Raw genomic sequence first — 27,595 nt, 5'->3', positions numbered from 1 at the left:
GTTTTGCTGCCATTTGTTCTTCTGTTCACTACAGTAGTGGTCTCCAAAGTGATGTGTGTGAGATGACTCATTAATGTGCAGGAAGAAAACACTAGAACTTCTGTCATGCTCGTGTATGATTTATAAATAAATAAACATATGTATACTGGGGTGCATGCACAAAATTTCTTTTACTGTTGGGGTGCAGGATCAAAACGTTTGGAAACTATTGCATTATGTGAAAATATGGTGAGAATTTAACATTTATGAATACTTCTCCTGCCACAGGGAATTCATTTTTGTACTGGTAATGTGCAGGGTGGTAAGTATTAATTTCTTCATCCTCTTTCTTACAGTTCCTGTTAAGACTCACAGTGTTCAGCTGCAGGTTTTGCTCTTTCTAGCACATGCTGTCTTCCTGGGGGCAGAGCACAATATGCTTTTGTACATGTGCAGGAACAATTACTGCTTGTAACAGATCATTACTGTGTGTGTCATGAAGTAGAACATGTGCCTTGCCAGCATGTTTGCAATAAGACGAGGATTCTCTGAGTGGACTTTCAGAGTACTACATTTTCATACCTTCACAATCAATTATTGTACCTATGGTAAAATACATTTAAGTACTTTATTTTATTCTGCAATCAATTGGGCATAGCCTGTTTCTGCTTTGAAACTCTTAAGACTGTTTTTGAAACAGTAAAACCTGGCATAGTTGTGTTCAAGTCATAAAATCTTTTCCAACATTTTTCATATATTTTTCTGTCACTGCTGTACTTATTTGCAGGGTATGTTAGTTCCTGTAGTAAAACAGTACATGGTACTTCAGCTGTAATTCTAACTTTTTTTTTTTTTTTAGAACTTCATTTCTCTGTTGCATTTCCTGGCATCTCTGCCTGTTTTGTTCCCAGGAAGGTCTGTTGATTTTGTTTGATAATGTTCATAATGCTCTCATGTCATCTTTCTTTCCAGAAGGAGGTTTCCTTGCATGTTGCTCTCTGCTACTTTATAGGCTGAACCATTCTGAAAAACTCTCCATGAGTTGTGGAGATGAAGAAGAGGAATATAAAGACAGCAAATGAAATAAGCAGTGTTTGATTCTTTCTGGCATTCAGTTTTAACTTTGGCACCATGAGCACTGTTTTCAATTAGCAATTCTTCTGGGCTGGTACACAACCTATAGTTAAATGCTTAAATAAGTGGGCTGCATATTGTGAACAGCTTAATGTTCACAGCTGCAATTAAAGTCAACAGAAGCTGCAAATGTTCTTATCCTAAAAAACTGAACTTCTTAAAGTATCTAGAGACATTTTTAGACTCCTCTAACATATGCCAATTGTGAATGACTTGGGAAAGCTAAGAGGACCCCTAAGGACCACTGTGAACAAGTTTGGGGTTGTTTGTTTCTCCTCCTTTTCTGATGACTAAAACCACTACCATGATAGGATTTTGGTACAAGAAGGCTTACTTTCATATGTTAGTTAGATCATTCTGTTTCAAGTGGGGTGATCTGTGCATAAAATATAGAGAATTTAGAGTCAGTTTTATCTTGGTGATACGATACAAACTAAACATATTTCTAAATAATGTCTGATATTAAAATAATCTAAATAAATCTAAATAATGTCTGATATTTTAGTAAGTGTTAATACTAAAAAGAGCACATGAGCCAACATAAATAATTAGTAAAGTAATATGGCAGAACATTGTTTTTTCTGTAACAGCAAAATGACCTTTCTCTGTCAAAACTGAATGAGGGACAGGATCTGAAATCTGCCTGGTGAGTTCAGCAAAAGCACAGTGTGTCAGCTCTCCAGCTGGGGCCAAGTTACAGAGTAAAATCTTACAGTTGGGGAGTCCACGAACACTTGCTACAGACCCTATTTTCTTTTACTAGAAAGCTCTTTTCTAGAAATTGGCATCTGTATTTTACAGTTGCTAAGCTGCCCAGCTGTTGTTACAGCTGTTAAATTTACCGTTGGGGGGTGAAAGAAGGAAAAATTTTAACAGGCATGTAGCTTTAAGGAAAACCTTCAAACCAAGTAAGTATTGTTTAGCAAGCAGCTGGAAAAGTTCCAAAGTAAACAGCACTGTGATTTTTATTGTACTGGTGTAATTAAACCAGACTAACATTTACATGTTAGCAATTAAAAGTTAGGTTTTAATTTCACTTCTGATATGCAGATGAGCCACTAGTTTAACTTACTTGATTTATGTTAAAAGAAAAATGTCTGTGTGTAGGGTGGAGTTGTAGAATCTTGTCGTTTTGCATGGTGCCCTTGCAGGGGTACCATAGACTTGTCTTGCTTTTCTAGTTATGGATAATAACCATGCTTTCCTCTTGCTTTCATTATCAAGAGATTTTTAGAAGATGTAGTTCCCACATTATGTTTTTCTCTGCACATTTTCTTTGTGAATATTGTGAGCCACGATCCCAAATAATTTTGCAGTCTTTGCTTTGTGGAAATTCTAAGCACTGTTGGCACTTAACTTTTTTTTTCTGTTAACTCCTTCTTAAGTCAGAATAAAGTTAGGTTCTTTCCTACTGTTTTCTAAGAGTTTTTGGACTTGCTGATGTTCTGTAAGTACTTGTACTGAATTCTACTCACAAAAGTTGTTGCAAGGCAATACTAAAGTGAATTGGAGATGGTATTTAAGACATGCTAGGAGCCACCTGTGCCCAACAGCTGAAAAGCTACGGCTGTTAGAGCAAACTTAGAAGAAAATAAAGTGGATTTCACAGGAGGGAATACTAGGGTATCTGCCATAGCAGATGTAGGTGGCTGAGTCAAAATGTAAATATAGCTAATTGGATTAATTGAGCATGTCTTCAAATGCCTGCCTTCAGGGGGTCATAGATAAAGATGAGAGAGATGAGTAGGCAGAATAAAACTGTGCCCCAGTGTGTTTTCTGGCAGTGCCTTACAGAATTCAGATCTGTTCTTGTTCGCTTTTCCCCTCTCCCTTAATAAAGGAAACTTGGAAATGAGGCATTTATGTGTTTGTTCAAAAGCTGTTTCAATTTATGGGCATGTGTGTGTCATGTAAGGTGAGTTTTTTAATAGAGTTTTTTAGTTGTTCTGGGGGAAGAGGGTGCTGTGTTTAGAGTTTTTTAAAGCTTTCTGCTAATGAAAAACTTCTTTTTATTCCCCCTCTGTTTCTTTTAACACTCTTGTCTTTTAGTTTGGCATATGGCATCCTGGTTAGTTTTGGTTTGTCATACTTTCTGGAGGAGGTGCCACCACTGAGATTGATTAAAAATTTTCTCTGCCTAATTTCCCAAGAAAAGCATCAAGAGAGAATTTTGCTTTGATAAACCATGTTCACTTTTCATGTGCAGTGAAGGCTGCTCACTGCCATGTAGCCTGCATATATATGAATTCCTAAAGCTAAGACCAGTCATCACCTATTAAAATGTTAATGTTGAAGGAAGCGTGGATGTGTAGCAGCCCTGCTGGGTTGTGCCTTATTCAGAGAAGATGTTTGTTTAATGATTCATATGTTTGTGGAGTTTAGGAAAATACTTCTGTTCTCTTTAGAATTGTTATTATTAAAGTCTTAGCATAGAAATTAACCCCCAAAATCACAATGGATCAGATGGTTAAAGCCAATAAAGTGGCACCAGGTGTTTATTTGCTGCCTTATGGCATACTGAAAACTAGTAGAGCAGGAGAAGAAAGGAATATGCTTACTTTGGGGATAGAAATGTGAAACTCGAAATAATGATGAATGTTAGACTGGCATGTAGATTATTCTTAATGATTACCTCATTCTTATTTAGTTAAAATTAAGAAAAAATTGAATTACTGTTGTCAGTGTTTGCGAAGTTTGTTATTCTGATCTTATTTTCTACTCTTGTAATAAGAAATTCAGAAAAGCAATTCATCATGATATAACACTGTGATAAATGCCTAATTTACACAGAGGAAGGATTTCCAAGGCTCAGAAAAACATCACCAGATAGTGTTCCTTTTGCGGAGGGGTGAGGGTTGGTTTTTTCTCTCCTTCATGCAGCTGTTAGAGTGCAAACCTTGCTGAGCTGTTTCCTTCAATCTTCCCAAGAAATTCAGAGAGCTACAGTGTTTTTCTGAAGTTGTGTGGGAGTTGGTTTTGCTCCTATGACATTTAGCACTACTGTTCTGGGGAAAGAGAACAAACAACATATGTAAAACATCCTGGCTGAAGATAATGATGATTTATGGTATTTTGATTTGGTCTTACCAAATATAGTATGAGAGAATGTGTGCATACGCATAAATGTTTGGGCATACTTGCTAATTATTTATTGTAAAAATTAAGGTAATTTCTCAAGTTTTCATTCAGAACCCTAGACATGCAAGTGTAACACTGAAAGAACAGAATCATGCATGGTGCCAATTACAAAATATGTAGCAATGTGTTTACTAAAATTTTATGCAAGCCGTGAGTAAGATGATATTTATTACTTTGCAATGGAGTTCCTAGGCCAGGAGGTACTAAATCATAATGTTTATTGCTGATAGGTAAAACAGACTGGAGTGAGAAGGAGTGCAGCTTGGTAATCTTGTTGATAACTGACGGTCATACAGACTGTGCTAAGTGCTGGGCAAAGCACGGCTGAAATTTCTGAGAGTGTTTTGTTCCAGCCAAAATAAAGGAAACTGATTTATAGTATTTTAATATATCATATCTCACACCAGTCTGCTTTCATAAAAAGCAAGAGGCAATTATGTAGAAAAAAATGCTTTGTCTTTGTGTAGTTTATTTGACTTAATTTTCAGCAATTGGAAAATGGGGAACTGCATAGCTATGTCATCTCAAAGTGTTGCTGCTGTAACCTTCTACTCTTGTAGTCAACAAATACAGAAAGGGCAAGCAGGAACTGTGAGGATGTAAAGAAAACATAAATACTAGGTTGGCATTGCTCTGCTTCATCTGGAGACAGGTACAGGGGCATGTACTGCTAAATGTCATAGGAGCACATAGGTGCTAATCTTGAATGCTTTACTGGGATCTGTTAGGTCACCACTTTTAATGTATTTAGGTGGTGAGTTCTGTTTTGCAGGTTTCTTCATAACGTCATGTGTTCTACATGTCTGAATGGAATGGAAAGCATTTAAAGAGCATTCTTTCTCTTTATTTTTAATCTGTGTAATTTCACACACACAAGTATGGAAATTGCAGCATGTTGTAGAGTTACCAGCTGTAACTGGTACCTGTAACCAGTGCCTATAACCAGGCCCAGGTACTAGAAGCAGCCTAGCTGCAGAGAGCTAATAGGTTAATTTACCATTCTAATCACAAGGTAATAATGCCCTGAAAAATCTGTGCCCCATCTGTAGTGTATGCAATGGCTACATATTAAATTCCATCTGTCAATTAATATTATGCTTGTAGCCTTTTAATTAAAAGAGAACTCAGAAGTATAGCAATACTTGAGTAAGACTTCTCTGCGTGGCCGAAAGGTGACAGGTCAAGAAATGCTAGTTTCTTGTTGTTCTCCTCTTTGAGACTGACCATAATTTTGTCTGGATGCTAAAAGGCATTTCAGAATGGTCAGTAGCTTCTGCACATGTAACTGGGTAGGAGAAATGGCCTACTGTTCTTAGAACAGAGAGAGATTAAACTGTGATGTGTGTTAGCAGTCACATGTTGAATTTTTTGTTGTTACTACTCATGGTATTCCTTATCAGTCTGGGGACCCTTTTATGACAGACAGAGAGAATAAACAGTGGTAGTGTCACCAGCTCCCATGGTGGTGTTTTCAGCCTTGTGCTGTTTGACATTTTCATTGCAATGCCAGGGTCTCAGGATTTCTTGTTCACCTAAGAGTTTTCACTTCTCTTTTCATTGATGCAGAGAAAATCAGAGAAATTTGAATCCCAAAAATTTAGAAATCAAAAGATGAAGTTCAAACTTATTTTTGAAACCAACCTTGAGGTATTTCTGGTATTTGACTTGCAATCTTTCTGGACTGCTGTAAAACACTTTTAGAGTAGTTTAAATTTTATACTGCCTCCATTCTAGCAGCTTCTGTTACTGTGTATTTTTTAAATGAAAAAATAACCAGAATTTACATTTCAAATGTGGGTGTCAGAAAGTTAAACACCAAAAGAAAAGCTCAATGGCTCAGCAGGTATAAATCATCATACTGATTCTGTTGCATTTTTGTATTTAGGTACAGAAATTTAGCAACCCACATTGGAAAACTTTTAAGTATGCCCTTGTTAATAAGTCTGCTGCTCCATTTGAGGCAGGAGCAAGAGAACCTTTCAGTATACAAAATTTTATATTTCTGATAGAACAGTGCTAACATAGAATGCGGAGGGTTTTATTGGGTGCAGTGTCATTGACTACTGGTAGTCTTTGAAATGGGCACTAGGAATATAGATGTGAAAGAAAGTAACTCCTGCTATGCTATTTTTTTATGTTCTGTTCCCTGCCATTGTGTGTGCTGGTAACTTCAAGCAGGTAGATGCAAATGCAGAGCAGGCACCAGGCTCTGCTAATACTGAAACGCCTCTTTATTTGGGACTAATGCCAGGACTAGGCGGTGGCTGTAACACTGTGAAGAGATCTGTAACAACTTTTGCACAGTACTTCCCTTGCTAGAAGTTGAGCAACAAGGTCTGTGTAGACACAGCCTATCTAAGTACACACATTGCTCGATGACCTTTTCAACCCAGCAGGTTCAGATTGCAGAACTTTGGGCGATGGTGGCCAAGATCATGGTTAATCAGTATTGAGCTGGGTGTAGATGGAATTGTCAAATGCTACTCCTGTCATTCTCTTGAAACAATGATTTCATTAGCTGCCAGGAAGCTATTTGGCAGGTCCCCTCTTGTGGATTCTCTCAGAAAAGTTGGCTGGAGAGTGACCCCTCACCTGGGAAGCATTTGAAGCTCAGCTTGCTAGGAGACTGAGAGATTGCCGTGTTTAACCAGGTAGACCAAGTGCCAAGAATTAATTAGTTTCATCCTATGCTATGCAGCAGAAACACAAGAAGAGGCTCTGATCTTGAGATTGACTGTGCAGGTGGAATCTTGCACTATGGCAAAGTTTTCCATAATTAAAGACCTTTAAGTCACAGGTCAGGGCTCCCTTGTGAATAGAACCAAAACTCGCACATACCAATCTCACAAGCTTCTTTAGAAACAAACAGTTTAAAACATTTAAAATAAAAGAAGTCATCTGCTTTGTTGTTGAGTCTTGTTGGATTTTCCTTAAGGTGGAAGGGAGGGATTGTTTTGATTATTTTATTTTGCATTTGACAGTGCATGAATGAAACTACACCTGATGCATATGTAACATAAATGCAAGAAGGATGATAATGCTGGAAACTGTTTTATTATTTTATAAGCTACTTATTTTTGTTGCTATTGCTTTTCTTGGCACATTCCTCATGGAGACTTTAGCTGCTGGTTTGAGAATTCTTTGTAGAAGTACCACTCTTGCCTGCTGGGCAAACTGCTTCTGCTGCAAATATAAAATCAGGAATTCTTGGCATAATTCTAATATAGTAATAGTGGATTGATCTTGGGAAAACAAGTTCTTCTGGGGTTTCAGATTTCATTGTTGCCGTGGAATTTTGGTGCTGAAAAATCTCCAGAGCAGTTAATTAGGGGTGAGATAAGAAAGGGTTTATTTTGCCAAGGCTAGGATGTTACAAGACGCGCGCATGCCGTGCCTGAGATATTACATTTTATAACACCATCCATCCAATCCCAGATGTGTCCACCCTGTGGCCTTTACTCTGGTCCGCCCCAGGTCCACCCCCTGAAAATGGGTCTGGGGTGCATTTTGGGACCCCCTGTTCATCCCACCTTCCTCTTCATCAGAGCACAAAGGGTACATAGTTACCTAATTCTTGAGCATATTCTGTGGTTTAGGCCCTGATATGCTGTTCTGCCAACAATCTAGGCCTTGCCTTGACAAAAGACTAAACATTTCTGCTATATTCAGGGGTAGGATTGATATAGGGAGCATAGAATGGGGTAAGAGGGTTAAGGAATGCGTAAACAAGGGTGCTAGAGAGAAAGGGAAAGGGACAAGGGACAAAGGAGGGGGGGTTGCTGCTTTTAAAATCTACTTATAAAACTTATAAGGCTTACCAATATTAGAAAAATAAAAAAAACATTAGGGGCTTAAGGCATCATCATGTTGAGCTAAAAATGCATAGATGACTTTTACGATCCTGTGCTTTGTCAAGGAAGACATGCTGGTCAGCTTCCATGTTTTACTTTGTTCCAAAACAACATCATTCTTTCAATATAAAGTTATGACATTGTAGTTTGTTAGAATGTTCTGGAACCTTGCTGTCAATATTATTTTGTTTCTGCTAGTTCTGGTTTTGAGAAGGATGAAGTCTTTTAAGGGCTAAATTTATTTAAATACATTAGTCCTGATGGTTACAGAGATCTCCTTATGGAACACTTGTGGTCAGCAGCTCCTGGCTAAGTGGAAGGAAGTTATGGAGTAAGTCGATCACAAGCAGGTCTTCCCTGTTCTGAGTCCATTCTTTTTCATCATCAGTGTTCCCTGAAGGGTATTTTAGCAGATTGTTGTCCCTTGAGGCCCCTTACTCAAGGTCTGTGCCCTTCAAGACTGTTGTGACCACCAACCCCATGCCTGGCTTTCCTTCAAAGGAATAGGAGCTTTGTGGCTGGATGGGGGGACCCAGTCATAATCTCTCCCTTTATGTTCTTCTACTTGGAGAATCTTGTGGTGCCATATGGGCAGTGAGAACACTCATCATCTTTCCTCAGATGATTTACCAACTCCAAACAAGTTGTGTTTTCCTCTCAATATTCTCAGCCATCTCTGACATGACGCACATAGCCTTACACAGCTTGCTTCACCTTATTTGTCCTCTTTCCTGAAAATCTGTATTTGTCTACACCAGAATTTCAGTTATTGTTAATATAGGAATAATAGTTGGGGGATTTTATTATATTTCCAGTGGCCCATGCTCTTCCTTGATGCTTTGTAGGTCCCTGATTTAAGGTTTAAATGTTTTAGTTGTCTCTTACTATTGATGCACAGTTTCTTTGGCCAGACTTCGCACTATCACATTACTGACTACATTGCCTATGCAGCTATTGCTGGTTTTGCCCTGTCTGCTGTTTTACATGCTCATTTTAATTGTCTATTGCCATATTTGTAGACTTTTTCTTTTGCATTTCTTAGTTTAAGCTGGGTCTCTGAATTGTGTCAGATTGGATGCCAAAGAAGGCTAGAACTGGCCCAAGAACTCCTGTTTTCGTGAATATGTGCTCTCTGTTACCAAATATTCCTCATCCTAGAGCTTTCTGCTCATCCTTTTTCTTGCTGCACTATCTTTGCCTTCCTTAAAAGCCAAACCTGAGGTGTTGCATGCTGCGTTGGTGAAGATCACTTGCCTCAGACCATGCCTGTGCAGGTTTGGCTGAGGATGGGAGAGAAAAATAAGAAAGCAAAGGTTTGTTAAGGGGTGTCCTCAAACTCTTCTATTACTAAAATATATGCTGCTTATGCCTTCTACCAGTATCTGTGCTTGATCTCTGCATTGAATTGTTTTATTGTTGTTGTCATGTAGGGGAGAAAAATTAGTGACTGGAGAAAGGAAGGGTGATTGCCATGAGATTCATAGAAATAATTAAAATCATCAGCAAAAGAGAGAGCTCTCTTTCTGCCCATAATAAAATACTGATGCCAAATTGATAGGTTTTTAATTTTTTCATTATATGTCTCATCAAATAGATAGTTAGGGATAAGCTAAATGTATTTTGACTTATTTTGTTTTAGTTTTTCTTATCTAGTTCAGATAAAAAAATAAGTTATTAGCAGTATAAATATTCAGTATTATTCAGTTCTCTGAGTAAAAGAGTATGTAATGCCTTTGGATGGAATCATGCTTTATTTTCTTATTTATGGCTCCTCCTATGTTAGAGCTAGAGTACTGGATCCTCTTCTCCCATCAGCTTAAAGGATTATTCTGAAACAAAGACCCATATTTCCTTGGCTATTGGATTGTCCAGAAGGCTAGAGGTACATTTTTGCTGCAGTTATCATGTTTATGAAGATCTACACTGCCTTAAAGTGTTCTACAAATTCATTAAAGATCATATTTAAAAATCAGAGTAAATAAAACTCATTTATGGAACAGCGTAGGTATCCATTGCAATCTGAACTACCTGCCCAGACTCCAGAGCATTTCCCCCTTACTGTGTGCAGAGGTACTCTTTAAAATCTGAAGACAATACTTAGTGCTAGTATAAATTTTTTCAAATGGCTGGTGTCTCCTGCATTTACAACATTTTAGTATCTGAGCACATATACCTTTTGAATATTTTAAGTATCGTAGGAGCCCAAAGGGTAGGTCAGTGCTCCCATCTGTCTTGCAAGATGCAAAGTGACATTCTGAATGTGACACAAATATCACAGCAGAGTGTACCTAGAAATGGAGCTCATTGCCATGGATTTCAGTCAGTTTTCCTTAAAAAAGTCTCTCAGTTCTTAATTTGTCTGATACAACCCAATTTAGGGTGTTAAGACTGATTATTCAGGGGCAAACCTTGAGTGGTCCATACAGTGTAAAAATACAGTTGTTTTCTTAAACAAAATGATCCATTTTCACAGAACTCCTAACTGGAAGAAGCTGTTACAAACCACTGGCTGGGGTGATTCCCACCCCTCCACCCCCACTGCAGGGTACTGCATGTCAGCAACACCCGTACAGGGCCCAGCGGCTTGTGCTTCACAAAAAGCATTTCTGCCAGAGAGGATCCAGCCTTGATCTGAAAATCGGGAGATCTATATTCTGCTGCCATTTGCAGCTTGTCTGGTTGCATCTTGCATTAATTCACCAAATACCTGCCTCTTCTGACTGAGTCCTCACCACCATCTCCCTGTACAAGTTGTGTTCTGCAGGCGGACCACTCCTCAAATAGACTTCAGGGCTGATAAAATCGGAGCTGCTGCCTCCAGGGTTTTGAATACTGCTTTAGCTCTTTCTAGTGCATCTTCAGGATTTCACAATGTAATTTTAAAGATCTGTAGACCAGAACTGAACTTTTAATTCCATTTTTGCTCACACTGCTTTTTCTGAAAGGACGAGATATATTGGAGGAGTGCGTTACCCCTCCTTGCCACACTTGCTCAAGCAGGCTCACTGCTGGAGCCTCCTGCCAGGTTCAGGCTTGTGGCACTCCGGATGCAGGCTGTCATTTCAGAGATGTGGCTAGAACCTGTCATCCAGGGTTTTTTCAGTTTTACATTTGACATTTGTATATTGTGTTATTGTGCAACTTCTTTTTTATTTCTTTCTTCCCCACCTGCCCCACTCACGCCGTCCCAGCAGTGGAGGAGCATGTTTTGGTTTGTTGTTCCTTTCAAATGGCCTCAAGCTGGAGTGATTTGGATTTCTCTGTATAATCGTGCTGTCCTGATTCATATCTCTGCCAGTCTAAGTTATCTGCTCCAAATTTTGAAATGTGTATTTCCATCATTGGAATGATGGAAAAACCATTGGGATTTACACTCTGAAACATCACTCTAAATATTGTGATTTGATGCTATTTTCCTGTTTGCAGGTACTTTGGAGACCTGACAGATAGCCTAAGCATTGATCCTATACTTTACTGAATGGCATAGCTGAGTGTGTAAGTTAGGCCACTGAAGACAAAACGTAGTGGAGTTGGGTGAGATGAAAAAGAAGTAGTTCTCTTATGTTCAGGCAATTTAATGCGTGGTTTGTTCAGTTCTGTTTCTAAGTACGTATCGAACATGACGTTCTTTATGTCTGAAATAGTAGCAGAATAACCTAGTGGTTGCTAAGGTAATGAGAACCCACCGTTCCCTTACCAATTCATGTAAGTAAAGTATGGAATTTAATTTCACTCTGTGTTACCTGAGGCAGCTCTGGCATCTGATAAAAAAATGATCTTCACATTCTTATCCTCTTCCTTTCTGACTTTCATTGAAATACTGAGATGTTTCTCTTTTTGTAAATAAATGAGGCTGCCCTGCAGATGGTGGGGTAGAAAGTAGACTAAGAATTACATCTTTTGTCTTACAGCTGTTTTTACTCTCAAAGTATATTTGTCTTCCTGCTGAAACACTTCTATTGCTTGTGATAGGGACTGAAGATTTGACTGCCATATAAGTTCTTCTTTCTGTTTTTCTCTTGATGAAGAACTTACATGTTTATTGTCTGTTCTGGTGCTGTGGATTGAAAGCACAGCATGAGCATGAATCCTGGATTTATTTCTTCATCAAAGGAAGGAAGGTTCCTTTCTGATTGTGTATCAAAAGCAATATGGTAAAAACAGAAATTTGCAAACACAGGACACCAGTAGTTGAATGACTGAGATGCTTGCTTACCTGATGAAATGATTTTTGACAAAGATTGTCACTGCCTTGGGAGTGCAGGCAGCAAACAAGAAATCTGAAGGGGCTCTGACCAGTGTGCAGCCAGGCAATGCTGCACCCCAGGCCACCTTGACTTTGTAATGGAAAAAGAGAATCTGTATTGAGCTACTCAATCACCTGAGTCCACCAGGCTGGCCTTGCAAGATTCTATCTCTTACCTTCATGAAGAGCAAGAAGAAACAGCTGAGGCATAGGATGGAGTTATGCTTGGAGTAAGGGGATCTATTGTAAGAGAAAGGCAGCTTGTTATGCTGCATTATGCACCAGCAGAATAGTATTCCTGCTTTTTTATGCTACAAATTGTGAAACAATGTATGTCTTAACCATGTCAAATTGATACCAAGTCATGGGTCACTTGCAAATGTAAATTGCCACAAGTGGGCTATTTTAGCCTAGTAACTGTTTGGATATCAAGACTTTATATTCCAATAGTCTGTTTGCTCAGAGAAGTGGATCAGGGAGGTGGAGTGGACAGCTGGCATAATATATGGACACTTGAACCTGGAAACGAAAAGACAGCTGCTGGATCTAATTTTAAACATAGGTCTTGGTCAGATCGCTCTAGATCCTGCTTGTCCTGCTGCAGCAAAGTCATTAATGGTAGTAGAGAGGCGTGAAGTTGAAGATACTGATAAAGAACTTTTGTGAGGAAGGGAATCACCCTTGTTCCAGTTATGGTATTTCCATTTTTCACAGTAAGTATTGTTAGCTTCCAGAGAATGGGAGTGGAAATGGTTTCTGGCTGGTACATGGTCTAATGCTGTTGACACGGGCAGCTTTTCTGGGGTGTCTTAATGGGCAGTGGGACTCGCTGTCCTGAAAGTACAAGGGCAGTCAGCGCTGTTTCAAACGAGGAAACTATGTAACAGAGTGGGGATTTTCCTAATATTTTAAAATAACACATAGTTACATGTCAGTCAGATTATAATTCCGAGTTTTTACATCACGGCTCGGGAATGCGGCGGCGTTAGCGGCGGTCTGCAGCTCCATCTAGAGGGGCGCGGCAAATCCTCCTTCCTCGGGTTTGGATTCGGTTGGGGATTTTTTTTTTTTGTTTTGGTTTTTTGGTTTGTTTTTTTTTTTTTTTTAGCAAGTACAAAAAATAACCACGATCAATATCGTACCGATAGAATACTTCATTTGGGATTAGCCAGTTCATTAATTCAGCAGCTGGTTAAGTGTTTTTGAGTTTCTGTTTTGCTTTCAGAATGCCGTTACCAAGCTGGGGGGTTTTTTATTTGTTTGTTTTAAAGTGTGTTAGTATTGTTCTGCTTTATTAGGACTATGATGCTTAAATTAAGGGCTATGGAAACATTTCTGATATTCACTCTCTTTAGGAAGTTAGCTAACCTCTGGGAAATTTGGAACCAAGCAGCGTATCACTCGTCTGAGGTGAAGATTCCCCTCTGCTAGACCACTCTGTCAACCACAATAGGTTTAGAAGTAACAGCTTTGCTGGTTAATATCTACTTCAAGAAAGTGAAACGTCCAAATTTTTTAAATATCTGATTTCCTTTTTAGTAACAGGAAACTTGATGAAATAAGAATAAAGAATAAACATAATTTCTGGTTTTATTACAAAACTTTAAACTGCAACTTGAATTTACATCTGTGGAGCTTGGTTAGGGCAGAAAATATAATTATATTTTTCTAAAGGCAGTCTAAGATGGTGTGAATCTCCAATACAGAGAGACAGTCTAAATTAATTAATGATCACATTCAAATATAAAAGCAGTATGCATTTATCTGTCTTTTTTCCTAAGGCTATCTTAAGTGGATAAAATATATTTATTCTAATGTGGCATATAAAATCTGTTTAAACCATTGTAAATAGCAAGAAAAGAGCTGAGAGCTGGAGTTGTAGGACAGAGGCCATAAATGGCCAAGTAGGAGGTCATATTTCATTTAAGTGAGGCCCCTAATATCAACATTATTAGCCCAGCTAGTATTAGATTTGTGTTATATTTAAACCTTCAGCTTTTCTGCCTCCTGCACAAGTGAATGCTGTTCTCGTTGATTGAACTCAAAGGCTTTGAAGTGCCAGCTGCCAAGAGTGGTTTATTTCGGATCTTCTATCCCATGGTTGCCTATGTATCCTTTCTAAGCGTGAATTTTTGTCTGCACCTCCTATTTAATGCTCTTACTGTCAACAGGCTAGTTCAGAAGTACCGAAATTGCGGAAGGAAGATCAGAAAGCACGAAACGCACTCTTGGCTGATATCCAGCAGGGAACTCGCTTAAGAAAAGTGACTCAAATCAACGACCGCAGTGCACCACAGATTGAAAGTAAGTGTGTGCTCCTCAGCAAGGCCTGAGTGAGCTTCGCTGAAGCCTCAGGTGTGGGTGGAGATCAGCTGGAGAGTTTCACACGGAAGGTTTGAAGTTCAGCAAAGGTCTGTATTTTCATATGGCTTTAGGATGCAGAGAGGGGACACTGTCTAAGCTTGCATCCTGCTCTGAGATCAGAAAGTATTAACATTTCATGATAAGTCTGTAGCTGGATATCTCCTTAACAGGCATTCCTTGTCAAAAAAAATAAAAAATCATGAATGATTAAATCCTTGAGAGTTTCTCAATAAAAAAATTAAGCAAGAATTGTTGGCTCTTGCAGAAAAATTGTTCCTTACTAGATTAAAAGAACAAAAAATGCCAAAAAATCTTGGAAACATAAATTTAATGTTAGGCCTAACACGTCTTCTTCTTCTTGGTGTCATGATTAATGTGAGATTAAAGAGCACCAGAGGGTGCTGTGCTCCAAATTACAGGTCCAAGAGTGATGGCAGTTACTGTAGTAACAGTGGAGGGAAAAGTCTGGCCTTGGCCGTTTGTTGGTGCCAAGCCTTAGCAGTCTTAGGGTAAGGATGAAATGATTTTCTGATATACCCTGTGTTTTGGTTCTTTTAACAGAACCCAAAGGAGCTAACAGAGATGGAGTTAATCCAGTTGTCAATAAAGGTGGCTCTCAGCAGCCTCTGGGAGGTTTATTTGCTGGTGGCTTTCCTGTTCTCAGACCAGCAGGCCAGAGGGACATGACAGGTAAGGACTTTATTTGTATGAAAGCATAGCTGAGGGGAGCAGTGATTTGGGATAAAAACACTTTGGGGTTAGCTTTAGTGATTGATTTTTATTGGGGTTTTTTTCTGAATCTTTAGTTCATCATGTGACCACAGAGGGCTCAATTAGTAACGTGCTTGAAGCCATCTTTCTAGATCTCAGGTGCCTTATTTGTTAAAGTGTAAATAAAAGGCTTTTTCCACACTGGGTAGGAAAGAGATTGAATAGATGTCTTTAACCGAGCTTTTTACATTATTTTAATGAAAACTTCTAATTGTACCTCAGAGTGTTGAAATCTGAGCTTATCATTTCAGCACAAATTGCAAAGTCATATTTCCTTCCCTCTATTAGCACATATTTCTGTGGTATTACAGTCTTGGTTGTTACTTTAAAGATTCGTATTATAGATTTTTGCCCTCTGGACTTTACAAAGTATAGTTTTGATCCAGCAAGGTTATTTATTGACCTGAAAAAGTGTTTTGTTGCTTCACAATGACAGGAGGAAGGCAAATGTGGGAGCCCTACTGTTCCTTTCCCCTCAAGAAGTGCCAGCATCAATGAAGGGTGACTGTTAGAGTCACAGTGATGACCTCTGGTGCTGTTGGGCAGCTGGTGCCTGATCAGGCAGCACAGAGCAAAGCAGGCTTTTGCAGGGAAAGACTTTGGTTCTGCCTGCAAGGTTTTTTCTCCTGGAAGGCAAGCCCAAGATGCACAGCACTGCATGTGATAGGGCTTCCTCACAAAGCTTCAGCTGCAGCAGCTACTTTGAGTTGTTTTTAAAATTGTGGCCATGCCTATCAAACTATGTGAGTATAGAATGAGATGCCTTTTTTGACATCTTGCTTTGTGATAAATCCTTGACATTTACACAGGAAAATACATTTTGTAGAGTCGACAGTCTTTGGGCATTTGCTGTTGAAAATATTTGAACCCGTGCCTCCTGGAAAGTCTTTGAGGTATTGCTTTTAAGAGCTTGGCTTTTGTTCATGGAGTTGAGATTTATGTAAAGTTTATGTGAATTTTTTAATCCTAAGCAATCGCTTAATTTCAAGGATGCAATATGATGTGTGTCAAACTACCTTTTCACCAGGACTCAGCAATGCTCAGCTGGCTGTACTAGACAGATGAGGCTGGTGTGAAGGACCCCAGATCTCTGCAGAGAAGCCCCTTTTCCTTAAACTGCTTCATTTTGCAGAAACTGAAGAAGAGGGAGGGGGCTAGGGTGTCTCAGCAGTTCGTCATATAACTAAGCAGAATCCCTTGTGCCCATGGGAGTACTTCACATCCTAAGTCCCATTGCACCATGGGCAACCTGTTGGATACGAGATGTTTTGGAAGAATTAGTTTAACCCCTCAGGGTATCCACCGGGGAGGGGAAGACGAAGACCTTGCTCTTTGCGCTGTTTTGTCTGACGAGCGGGAACGCGGTCCTGCAGGATAACGTGTGACATTCTGTTTTCAGCAGGGAGGCCTGGGCAGGTTTCCGGAGTCCGAGCAGCGGCCCCCAAACACTCCGCCCCAGCGAACAGCGGCGCTGCCAAGCCGAGCAGTAACCCCTCGCACCCAGCCGAAGGTCCAAGGGCAGCTGTGCCACCAGAGCCTCCCAGCACCTCCCGAGCCGGAGCGGGAGCCGGAGCCGGCCCCGGGCGGCCCAGCCTGCCCGCCCCCCCTCCACCGCCTCCCGCTTCCAGCAAACCTACCCTCACTTTCCCTCCTCCTCCCCCTCTCCCTCCTCCGGCCGATCGCCCTCCCAAGGGGGTGACGCCCGGCGCGGCCCCTCCGCCCCCGCTCCCTCCTCCCCAGGCTGACAAACCCGCCAAGTCTCCAGCAGGCGCTTCACACCCGCCCCAACCGCCCCCTCCTCCTCCTCCTCCTCCTCCTCCCCCTCCCCCTCCCCTGCCCCTCGTCCCCCCCTGCGGGCTGCCGGCCAGGACTGCCGATGTCCCTGCGGCTACCGCCCCTCCAGCCGAAGGGAGGGACTGTCCCCCTCCCACGCCGCCTCCCCCCCCTCCGCCGCCGCCCCACGCCCACCCGGTCCCAGCGAACAGGCTCTCCTTTCCCCCCTCCCCAGCCTTTAGCGGTGCTGACGTGCCCCCTCCGCTGCCCCCCAAGTCTCCCCACTTGCTGTCACAGTTCCATAAGCCAAGCAACATCCAGTCGCTGCCGCTCCCACCCACCCCCGGCCACCCTCAGCCCGCAGCCGGGACAGAGACCAGGAAAAAGAGACCCGGCCGAGGCGCAGGTGAGAGCAGAACATCGGGAGGAGGGAGGCTTTTTGCTCCCTTTGGCAAAACTGAGAGAAATCATAGAATGGTTCGGGTTGGAAAGGGACCTTGAGGATGATCTAGTCCTTCAAGGTCCCCTTCCAACCCAAACCATTCTATTGCACTGGTGACTGGATGGCTTGGTGGGGTGGGAGTGAAGAGCACTCATGGGAGGAATACCTGTAGGTTACACGGCATGTCATGAACACCCAAAACAGCAGGCTTTTTGAGCTGTCAGGTTGTTCTTAGCACCGGGCACACACATCTTATAATTCAGTGTGCAATTCTTGGAAGTGACATACTGATCCGGAGTTTTACGACCACTGAGTTGCTTCTTGCTTTTGGTGTGTCTCCAGCTGCACGAGTGGTATCCTGACAAGCTCAGGTAGGGCAGCAGAGTACACACCATGGTGTGTGCCAGGATGGCTGCTGCCTGTGTGTCAGCTAACCCAGGACATTCCTCTACAGCTGTACCCATGCAGGAGCAATATTGGCAACGGCTGGGAAGATTCATAAGAGATAATTAAACAAATATGGGGCAGCTACAGCCATAGATGAGCAAAAGCAAATCAGGATGCAGCTCTGCTGTTCAGCAAACAGGAACAGCCAGAAAAGGGCCAAAGGTTTCTCTGACTACTTGGGAACTGGGGTATTAGCCAGTGTTTCCTTGAGTGGATGGTAGAAGGAACTTTTATCGTATTTCTCTGATCATGAAAATGATAAAAAAGATGAGCCTAGATCTGTGTGGGTTTGAGAAATGGAGACAGCTACTTAATAAGGAACATTTGAAGAGAATGTTCTGTACCCTCTATTTTAGCAGCCACATGTCAGAAGAAAGATTACTGGTTCCATTGAAAACCATGGGAAAGGCCGTGTAAGTAGAGCAGATGAGGTGCTCCATGATGGTGATTAATGCTGCTCAGAACTGCCTGATGAACTGTTACTTCATCAAGACACCCATTTCTCATGGTGGTTCAACTTTTGCAGTTTCCATAAAATTGTCCTGCCTTTCCCTTGCTTATCTAGAAGGAGGAGCAGTTTTGAGAGGCCTTGGGCTCCCTCCCTCTTACACAATTCTGGTTGTAGGTTGACTCGATGTAAACTTCGACAGCACGTGCAACTCCTCAGTGAAATGCACAAGCCTAATGGTAATTCCACTGCATAAGTGCCAAAGTGTCAGGAAATTATTTTCTTTTAGACGTATCATCTAGTTTGGTTGTTTTGTTAATTTTCTTTTCTTAAAGAAACTGCTTGTTCTTATGTCCCTTCCAGACTGGGACAAAACCACACTTCAGAATGTCACACTTTCCCTAGAACTAGAAATGGAAAGCCCGAGCCAACTCCAGTATTGACTTAAATTTAATACTTACTGCTATAAATCCATTTGCAGGCTTGACAAACAGCAGCCATGAAGCTGGGTGTGTTCGCCCCAAATATTGCATTCCTTCTATACTCCCTCCATTTTTTGCAAAGTTTACTGTCAGGTGTAGGTCATGATGATGTTTATGTGCTGGTTTCCTGCTTCTTTTTAAGGAACCGGTGCTGGGAAGCTGGTCACACCTCCACAACCACCAGCAAGATCTCCAACAACTGAACTTACAAGCAAGTCTGGAGTCTCAGCCTGGGCTACAGCTCATGACCCCTACCCACCACTCAAAAATGGAAATATGCACATCATTGGTAATGTCATCTAAATTAGATCTCTTAGCCTTAGTTAATAATTTTAGTACAAAGCCCTGTGTGTGTCTCACACCTCAAAAGCTCACTTGAGACTTTCTCCTAGCAATAGCAGGGTTGTGTAATAGAAACATTTTTGTACAACCTTATACAATGATAAAAAATTAAGGTTTTTTTCACAAAGGGTTTGAATCAGTCAGTAGAAAAGAAAAGCACATACCACCTGCAAAATTATTTAAGAATATGAAAAGTTCCCGCAATGTGCTTATATTACCATTCTTAAAACCGGGTCATGGACCTACAGAGCAAAGACCAGTAAGAATTATTTTTGTGGTCTGATGAATTGGCCATTCATTCTTGTTTATAGCTAAGTGGCTTAAAACCCACCAAGGAATACCTCTATTGCCACAATACCATCAATGCACAAAACAGGAAGAAGAAGAAGCTTCACTTCAGTCTTAGTAGCAGGCAGTAATTTCAATAAAGGCAGAAAATTTGGACAGCTCACAGAAGTACTCATCAAGATGGTTTGTATGGAATGAACCACTATCAGTTCCAGGAGAAAACAAGTCAGCATTTTTAATTGAAATTACTTGCAGCAACATTGTTGGGTTTTGGTGGGTTTTTTTTTAAAGTTTCTCTCTAACAGCAACTAATGTTTACTTCCCTGAAACTTCCCAGATGACTTTGAATCTAAATTTACTTTCCATTCTGTGGAAGATTTTCCCCCACCTGATGAATTCAAGCCATTTCAGAAAATATATCCCAGCAAGATAGCTAGAGGTAAGTGTGTAAACATGAAAAGATCTGATAATTATCAAGAGGATTATAAAATAGGGAGGGAAAATAAAGAACAGAACTAGCATTAAAGTAACTGGGCTGCTAGCATAGGCACAGAGAGAAATGGGATTTGTCACAGTGGCAACAGAGACCAAAGATATAATGAAAAGCACTTAATTAATTACTTTAAAGACTTAGTGGCTAAAAATAAAATGTGGCTGGACAGGCAGCCTCTATTTTTTAGACTGCTGAATTTGCAAAGCCCTTGATGTTAAAAACAGTGATGCCGTAAAACAGACTTGGCCATCTACTGAGTTGGGTGTTTTGTTCATTAACTTGTGAAATCACAAAAAGAAAGTGACTCGGTCCATTTCTTCCATCGTGTGTTTTGATTTAAATCCTATGCATGGTAGTAACAAAGGGACTTAGTACCTGAACCTTGTCAGGAAAGTGATAAATGGCTGAACCTTGCTTTTTACTTCTCCCCCTGTAACTTAGAAACATGGCTCCAGGTCACTGTTGTAAGAGCAGAAGTTCACCTATCCAGCTTTGACAGTGGGTAGTTGAAGGTGCCAAAAGATCTCATGCCCATATTCTGCTTTTTATAAAACCCAGTATTCTGTATTATTAGATCAACTATTTATCTCCAACTTTTAATTAACCTGTTTGTTTGTTTCCATGCTAAGGTATTTTGCATGACTTGACAGCCTCAGTCAGTCTGAATTGTCTGATGTATGATCTGATCTGATCAAAGACTTGTTACTGAAGGGCTACAGAACATGAGCAATATGTTTGTGTCTGTCTGTATATATATATATATCTATATATATATATCACATCAGAGGTAGCAGATAAATACAGCATCCCTGATGTATAACTGCATCCAAAATACCTATCAAAAAAAAATATATCTTATCTCCTCTGATTAAATCTGTCCTATCTATTTACAGATCCTTCTAAAAATCCTCCATTAAGAACACATGTGAGATGAGAAGAGTCTGCTGATGCTCTCTGGAAGAGTATTAAAAAAGAACATCAAGATAATATATAAAACAGAAGGGGTCCCCATTGCAGTGATAGTGATTGTATTTGAGTCACAAGTACTGCAGTGTAAACATTTCTATGAACTGGAAAAATGGTGTAAATGATACCTTTTTAGCTGGCCTACATACTACAGGAATGTTAGTACAGGCTTTTAAATTATTGTAAATAGGTGGATATTTTTTAAGCAAAGCAGCATAAAATTTAAGTTATTTGTAGCGTTGAAACAATTCTCATTCTCATAATGCTGACAATGTTATCTCAGAATGTTTTGCATTACATGCCTGTATTTCTTTTTTCCCCTCTCATCATAATTTTTAAGTATTTTGGAAATTCTCCATTTATTATTCAGACATTTTTTCAATGAGCTGTCAAACTACTGTACTACCTTTAGTCTGTTTTTATGTTCCTTCGCTTCTATTCTGCCTATCCTCAGATTGCAGCAGGATGTCACTTTCATGAAGGGACAGGTCCACAATCCTTCTCTCATCAAGCATGAAGAGGAGATGACAAGGAGCTGTGGCTGCTGTTGAACCTGTCTCCTACTGATTACAGATCCTTATAGGATAGTGTCTGAAGAAGACCAGCCTGGGTAGGGTGGTCATGGATTTGACAAAGATGACAGAACTTCTCCAAAGTAGAGGAAAAGAAAGTTGCTATATTGTAAGCAAAAAAAAAAGAAAAAAAAAAAGAAAAAAAAAAAAAAGGTGTGCGTGAATACATATACCATGATGTATGTAAGGGCACATGTCCTGTCTTTTCCTGCTGGCAAAGTGGATATTTACTGTCACATTTCTGTGAGAGTTTGCCTTTACTCAGCAATTTCGAGGCCATTGGATGAGAGGTCCAAACCCCACATTTTAAACAGGCAACTAGAACTACTGTTGTTCACCCGCAGTGAGGATTCATTGTCCAAAACACACCACATGGAAGAAGCAGTCCCCAAAGTGGTTGTCTTGAAGAAAGTTGGTTGGGAAAAGTAACAACCTAGCAGCAGACAAAACTGAACTTCTGCTTTTAATATTCAGCTAGGGTAAGGTCCTTGGATCACAGATGTTCAGATCTGGTCCTAAGATGTCTATTTCTCACAAGAATTACACTTACTCCTGTGCACTTCACTGCATTAGGACGAGTGGTGCCAGATTGAGGGAGGTGATCCTTCCCCTCTACTCAGCACTGGTGAGGCTGCACCTGGAGTGTTGTGTCCAGCTTCTGGGCTCCCCAGTGCAAGGGAGACATGGCCATACTAGTGAGAGTCCTACAAAGGTGATGAAAGGACTGGAGCATCTCTCCTATGAGGAAAGGCTCAGAAAACTGGGGCTGTTCAGCCTAGAAAAGAGAAGGCTCAGGGGGGACCTCTTCAATGTGTATAAATACCTGAAGGGATGGTATAAAGATGGAGCCAGTCTCTTTTCAGTGATGCCCAGTGACAGGACCAGAGGCAAGGGGCACCAGCTGCAACAGAGGCGGCTCTGGCTGAACATCAGGAAACATTTTTTAATTGTGAAGGTGACTGAGCACTGGCACAGGTTGCCCAGTGACATTGTAGAGCCTCACTCCTAAAGATACTCAAAAACTATCTGTACTTGGTCCTGGGCAACTGGCACTAGCTGACCTGGTAGAGCAAGGAGGCTGGACTAGATGAACTCCAGCCATCCCTTTCAACCTCAAACACTCTGATTCCCCCTTTTACAGCTTTTCTGAGTTCCTACACCTGGGTCACAATAACCCCATGCAGTGCTACAGGCTTGGAGCAGAGTGGCTGGAAAGCTGCCTGGCACAAAAGGACCAGGGGGTGCTCATTGAGAACTGGCTGAACAGGAGCCAGCAGTGTGTCCAGGTGCCCAAGAAGGCCAAGAGCATCCTGACTTGAGGCTCAGGGAAGACCTTATTGCTATAACCTGAAAAGAGGCTGTAGTGATGTTGGGGGTCAGTCACATCTCTCAAGTAACAAGCCACAGGACAAGAGGAAATGGCCTCAAGCTGTGCCAGGGAAGGTTTAGATTAGATATTAGGAAAAACTTCAAAGGGTGGTCAGGCATTGGAACAGGCTTCCCAGGGAAGTGGTGGAGTCACCACTTAAATATGTGGAGGTATTTAAAAGATGTGTAGATGTGGCACTTGGGGACATGGTTTAGTGGTGGACTTGGTAGTGCTGAGTTAACAGTTGAACTCAATGATCTCAAATTTTTTTTCCAACCTAAATGATTCCATGACTCACCAACTTGAGAAAGGACACTGCTGTTCCAGGGTGAGTCTGGTGCCAACAGCAAGGCTATTTACAGTTATGGCAATAATTTATATAATTGCCACCAATTCCCCTCAGTTACAGCTGTAATAATGTTATAGATCACAGGTGATCTTTCCCCATGGTGTTGCCTTTGAACAAAACTATTTGGAAAAGACAAGTAACTGCAGCTTTATATATCTCTGCTTTTCTCTTGTAGCAGCTCAGTTGTGCTGTAACTTTATTTCCACACACATAGGTTCATGGTGTGAGATGGTGTACGAGTAAAAAGCACTTCACCTGTAGGACTATAAGAAAGCAGCATTAGTCTTTTTCTAGCCTATTATGATACCTTGCTGTACATCATGGGAAAAGAAAAAAAAAATTGGTGATGCTTTCACCAATACTGTCACTGTCATTATTGTAGTTACTTGATAAATATGCATGAATACAGTAATAAGCAGGGGTCTGCATACACATTGCTTCTCAAACAACTGGAAAAGTTTAATAGTGCTTTAAAGACTATTTTGTTATAGTACTATTAAAGGTGACGTTTTGTTGGTTCTCACTTGTTCTGAAACTTGTGTACTGCTCTGTAATAAGTAAATTCATAGGGATTTTAAAACTATTTAATGCTAGACTATCTGCCAGAAGATATTTGAAGAAGAAAAAAATTCATTTTTATTATGCTTCAGGTATTTTAGAAGCAAGCAATATCTTTCAGGGATTAAATTAGAAATCCTGTGCGTATTTGCAAGCACTGGTGAAATGGCATTTCCATATTTGTATCATTCAAGATCCATTGAAGCTTCTGGAGTTGCTGTTACCTGGAGATACAAAGAATCACAACTGACTGTCACCCTACAGCAACTGTCCCACAAGTCCTATTGAGCCACAGCTGTGCTCAAGACCACTGAAATTGTTAAGACCATGGGGTTGCTCTGGTTTCTAATGATTGCACCCAACTATGTTGCTGTAACACAGTATATGTTTTTTAAAAAGCTCTACACTACTGAAGCAAAAGCAATACAGTATTAGAAAACTACTACCTGGATCTCTGTGCTCAAAACAATTTATTAGTTCTGTCATATAAGCACTTCCAAGGACATAAACTCCCACAACAACGTAAGTGCAAATGTCAGTTTCTTCTGTCTTAAAAAAACAGGCAAATAAGATATATTATGTTTTTAGCAGGAACACCTTTCATCTTGCCTCCCTCCCAACTCTCAAACGTCAGAAATCCAAGTTGTGCAAAATAGCTGTGTGAAGTGACCCTCTGACTGGGGCAGTCATTTTATCCCTGTGTTCTCCCCTTGTTCACAATATCCACCAACAGCTGGATGCAACAACTTACAGAAGCAGAAGCAGCTTTAAAATTCACCATGGTGTGTGTTAAGTGTACTCTGATTAGGAGTATTTTTATTCAAAGTACCCTCTCATTCCAGAAGTGATTCCATGGGAAATCCATTTACTTTACTTACAGGCAGCTGGCAAAAGCACACTTCTCTTTCAGAGGGTTCATCCAGCACAATACCCTCTGAAATGAAGTGTGCTCCTTGTAGTCAGTCCCTATCCTGGCTACGGTAGAGAGCAGCTAAGTTTCAGGGTTTACTTGTGAATTTTCACCTTCCCTTGTCTCCACTTTCAGAATACCTAGGCACAGGAGTTGGTCCTGTAAAAGAGAGCATGGGAGGAGTGTATTGTGAAAGGGAGATTAGTGGGTAGGACTTAAGAAAAAATATCTTCATGCTTGTTTTCTGTAAGCAAAAAGGCCCAATGTTTTCTTGTCCAATTGCCAGTTGTCATATAAGGCAATATCAAAGTAATGAGTCTGAATAAAACAATTTCATTTAGAAAATCCTGAGAATGCAGTGCACCAATATGGCAATGACTATTTCCCTGATGCACAACTCTTACAGTTTCAAGTTGAGGTGTTGCTGCCTTCTAAGGAGCTTTTGCTTCCTCAATATAGAAGTCCATGGTTCTTCAGCATCCACTTTCCTGAACAGTGAAGGATTTTAACTCCACGTGCTAACTTCCACTTATTAAAGACATGGACTTGTCTGAACCTGCTGTTTAAACAAAAACCCAAACATCTTCATCAGACACAGGAAGCAGTGTTTACTGATTTAATTCTCAAAGTGTTTCCCTATTTCACTTCCACAAGAAGAAAATACATGAAAAGCAGGTCTGCCTGAAGGACTGTCAGGGCAGGGAAGCATGCTGCAGAACTGCACTTAATGTAAGGAAGCATAACACAGCCATTTCTAAGCCTAACCAGTTGGATTGCCACACCCACCAGTAACTCACTGGTACTGAGTGAATTCATCAGCCATGTATCTCACCACAGAGATGACTAGGAACTGTTCAGCAGTACAAAGGCAGAAAGATGGAGAACAGCCAGGTATTGATCAATGTCCATCCAGCATTCCTTAAAAAAATTCCAAATTTGTAGCTTGCATATAAATTCAACACCTTATTAATTGCATCTTAGGAGCCAATAGATGATGTGTAGACATCTTGGCATCCAGGCTGGCTCTGCATTTCAGTACTTGGTACTAGCACAGCAGCCAGGTGCCCTAAGCTAAGCGAAGGCAAAACTTAACCTGGGGGACTTGGTTCTGATAATTTGTGCAGGCATTATGTCAGGTGCTGAATTGCTGTAATCAGATATGCCCATTTGAGGCCAGCACAAGGTCAAGAACCAGGACTTACCCTCCTGCCTGCCTGCAAAACCGGGATTTGAACTCCACCATTCTCTGTATGAATTAGCAAGAAGAGAAAAATGCAAGTCAGCTTTGCTGCAAGTCCTGAGCAAAGGAGGGAAAACCAGATTGCTTTCAAAAACGATACGGAAGTTAACCTGATGAAGTTAATCTTTGCTTTAATTGGTTGCCCAACATACATGTTTAAACATTCTGTACTAAATTAGCCAGCATGCACACAGTAATTGGACCAGTCAGTGACTTTCTCCTTTCACTATATACATACACAAACAGAAACACCACAAGATTGGACAAAGGAAAGCAATTTGTTAACCGGATACAGCTAGCAAGTAACATTTTTTCCTCTAGAAATGTTTTTTCCTGCAAATTCACAAGTGTGAAGACTTTCTTTCAAGGCTTGAAGAACATTGCAGTCTTCCAGTGAAAAGGCTAACAATAGCCACCATAGCTGAAATGAGATAAAATTCGTTGAAAATCCATTCCAAGCAAGAGTGAAATTGAAAAAACAGTTGTCTGCAATGCAGCATAGGGAAAAGGGACATTGGAGATCATTTGAGCAGGTAGAAAGGTGGCTTTGGACCCGATTCTGAACACCCTTAGCTTAACGTAAAAGAGGAGGAGATGCAGAATCGGATCCAATATTTCACTGGTACCAAAAACTCAGTATCTAAAGAATTAAAGTGTTTGCTTACTTTATTTGAAGAACTTTAGTTCTGTGTCAACACAGTCATAGAAAAGATCCACTACTTCAGCAGGATCCAGAATCTCTGTACGAGAAAGGATATCTTCCATTGCTTCTAAACCTTGTTTTTCAAGGTCTAACATAATCCTCATCAGTTTCTGACCTTTATCCTAAAGGCATGAAACAACCAAACTCAATTAACCAGCAAACAGGCTCATTAAAGCATTTTATTGCTCTCTTCTGTTATAGAGATAGTTTCAAATATTTTTAAATATTAGAAAGCCTTTTTAAGTACAAACTATTTCTATTATTGGCTTTTTGGATGCCCAAAGACTAAAAGGAACAGTGCTGAACACTTTGTGCATTAAGAAAAATAACAAAGGAGTTGCTAAGTTGAAAGCAAAGGAGGAAGATGGTGAAAGATGGATAGAGGAAAATGGTACAACTCGTACATATGACAAAGAGGTAAAGCAAATTCTTAAGCCTGTAAGCCCACAAACAGAACTATATGAGAAGTCTAGAAGCCTTAGGAATTGTACAGATGGTGGTATTTATATGTGTATCCCTGAAATCAACACCTGCACGATGATGAATAGATCTGAAATGATGTGTCATGTAACAGTATCAAGACTCCACATCCTGGGGAAGGCTTTGTGTACCATTCTGATGTACTGCTCTCCATGTTTCTAGAAAATTCATGTTTCAAGAAAATTCACTCCTGGAAAAGTTATCATTTCATTTTATCCAGATATTATTTAAACTCTACCTTTTTCTCTTT

The 27,595-nt window shown here is 40.5% G+C and overlaps 2 protein-coding genes across 12 annotated transcripts in view; one reads left to right on the top strand and one right to left on the bottom strand.

Annotated features, from left to right (window-relative positions):
• The window catches only part of WIPF3 (WAS/WASL interacting protein family member 3), a 38,705-nt gene extending 14,728 nt beyond the window's left edge, over nucleotides 1-23,977 (top strand). For 8 of the 10 annotated variants that reach the window (XM_051808324.1, XM_051808320.1, XM_051808326.1 and 5 more), the window contains 6 exons: nucleotides 14,520-14,652; nucleotides 15,274-15,402; nucleotides 16,883-17,662; nucleotides 19,218-19,364; nucleotides 20,043-20,144; nucleotides 21,092-23,977. In XM_051808324.1, coding sequence (XP_051664284.1) covers nucleotides 14,520-14,652; nucleotides 15,274-15,402; nucleotides 16,883-17,662; nucleotides 19,218-19,364; nucleotides 20,043-20,144; nucleotides 21,092-21,132 — 1,332 coding nt within the window. In that variant the 3' untranslated portion in view covers nucleotides 21,133-23,977. Of the gene's footprint in view, nucleotides 1-8,382; nucleotides 13,062-14,519; nucleotides 14,653-15,273; nucleotides 15,403-16,882; nucleotides 17,663-19,217; nucleotides 19,365-20,042; nucleotides 20,145-21,091 lie in introns of those variants that run through there. The other 2 variants (XM_051808330.1, XM_051808329.1) reach the window with 2 other exon arrangements.
• A 2,299-nt stretch (nucleotides 23,978-26,276) lies between these two features.
• The window catches only part of SCRN1 (secernin 1), a 37,728-nt gene continuing 36,409 nt past the window's right edge, over nucleotides 26,277-27,595 (bottom strand). For both annotated transcript variants that reach the window (XM_051808338.1, XM_051808339.1), the window contains exons 8-9: nucleotides 26,828-26,987; nucleotides 26,277-26,583 (exon numbers count right to left, since the gene is read on the bottom strand). In XM_051808338.1, the coding sequence (XP_051664298.1) occupies nucleotides 26,829-26,987 (159 nt within the window). In that variant the 3' untranslated portion in view covers nucleotides 26,277-26,583; nucleotide 26,828. The remainder of the gene's footprint in view (nucleotides 26,584-26,827; nucleotides 26,988-27,595) is intronic.

This window comes from Manacus candei, unplaced genomic scaffold (genome assembly GCF_025592945.1).
Source record: "Manacus candei isolate 608988 ecotype Guabito, Panama unplaced genomic scaffold, ASM2559294v1 h1tg000072l, whole genome shotgun sequence".
NCBI lineage: Eukaryota > Metazoa > Chordata > Aves > Passeriformes > Pipridae > Manacus > Manacus candei.
Note: the sequence above shows the minus strand (reverse complement) of the source record. Positions and strands in the feature narration are given on the sequence as shown.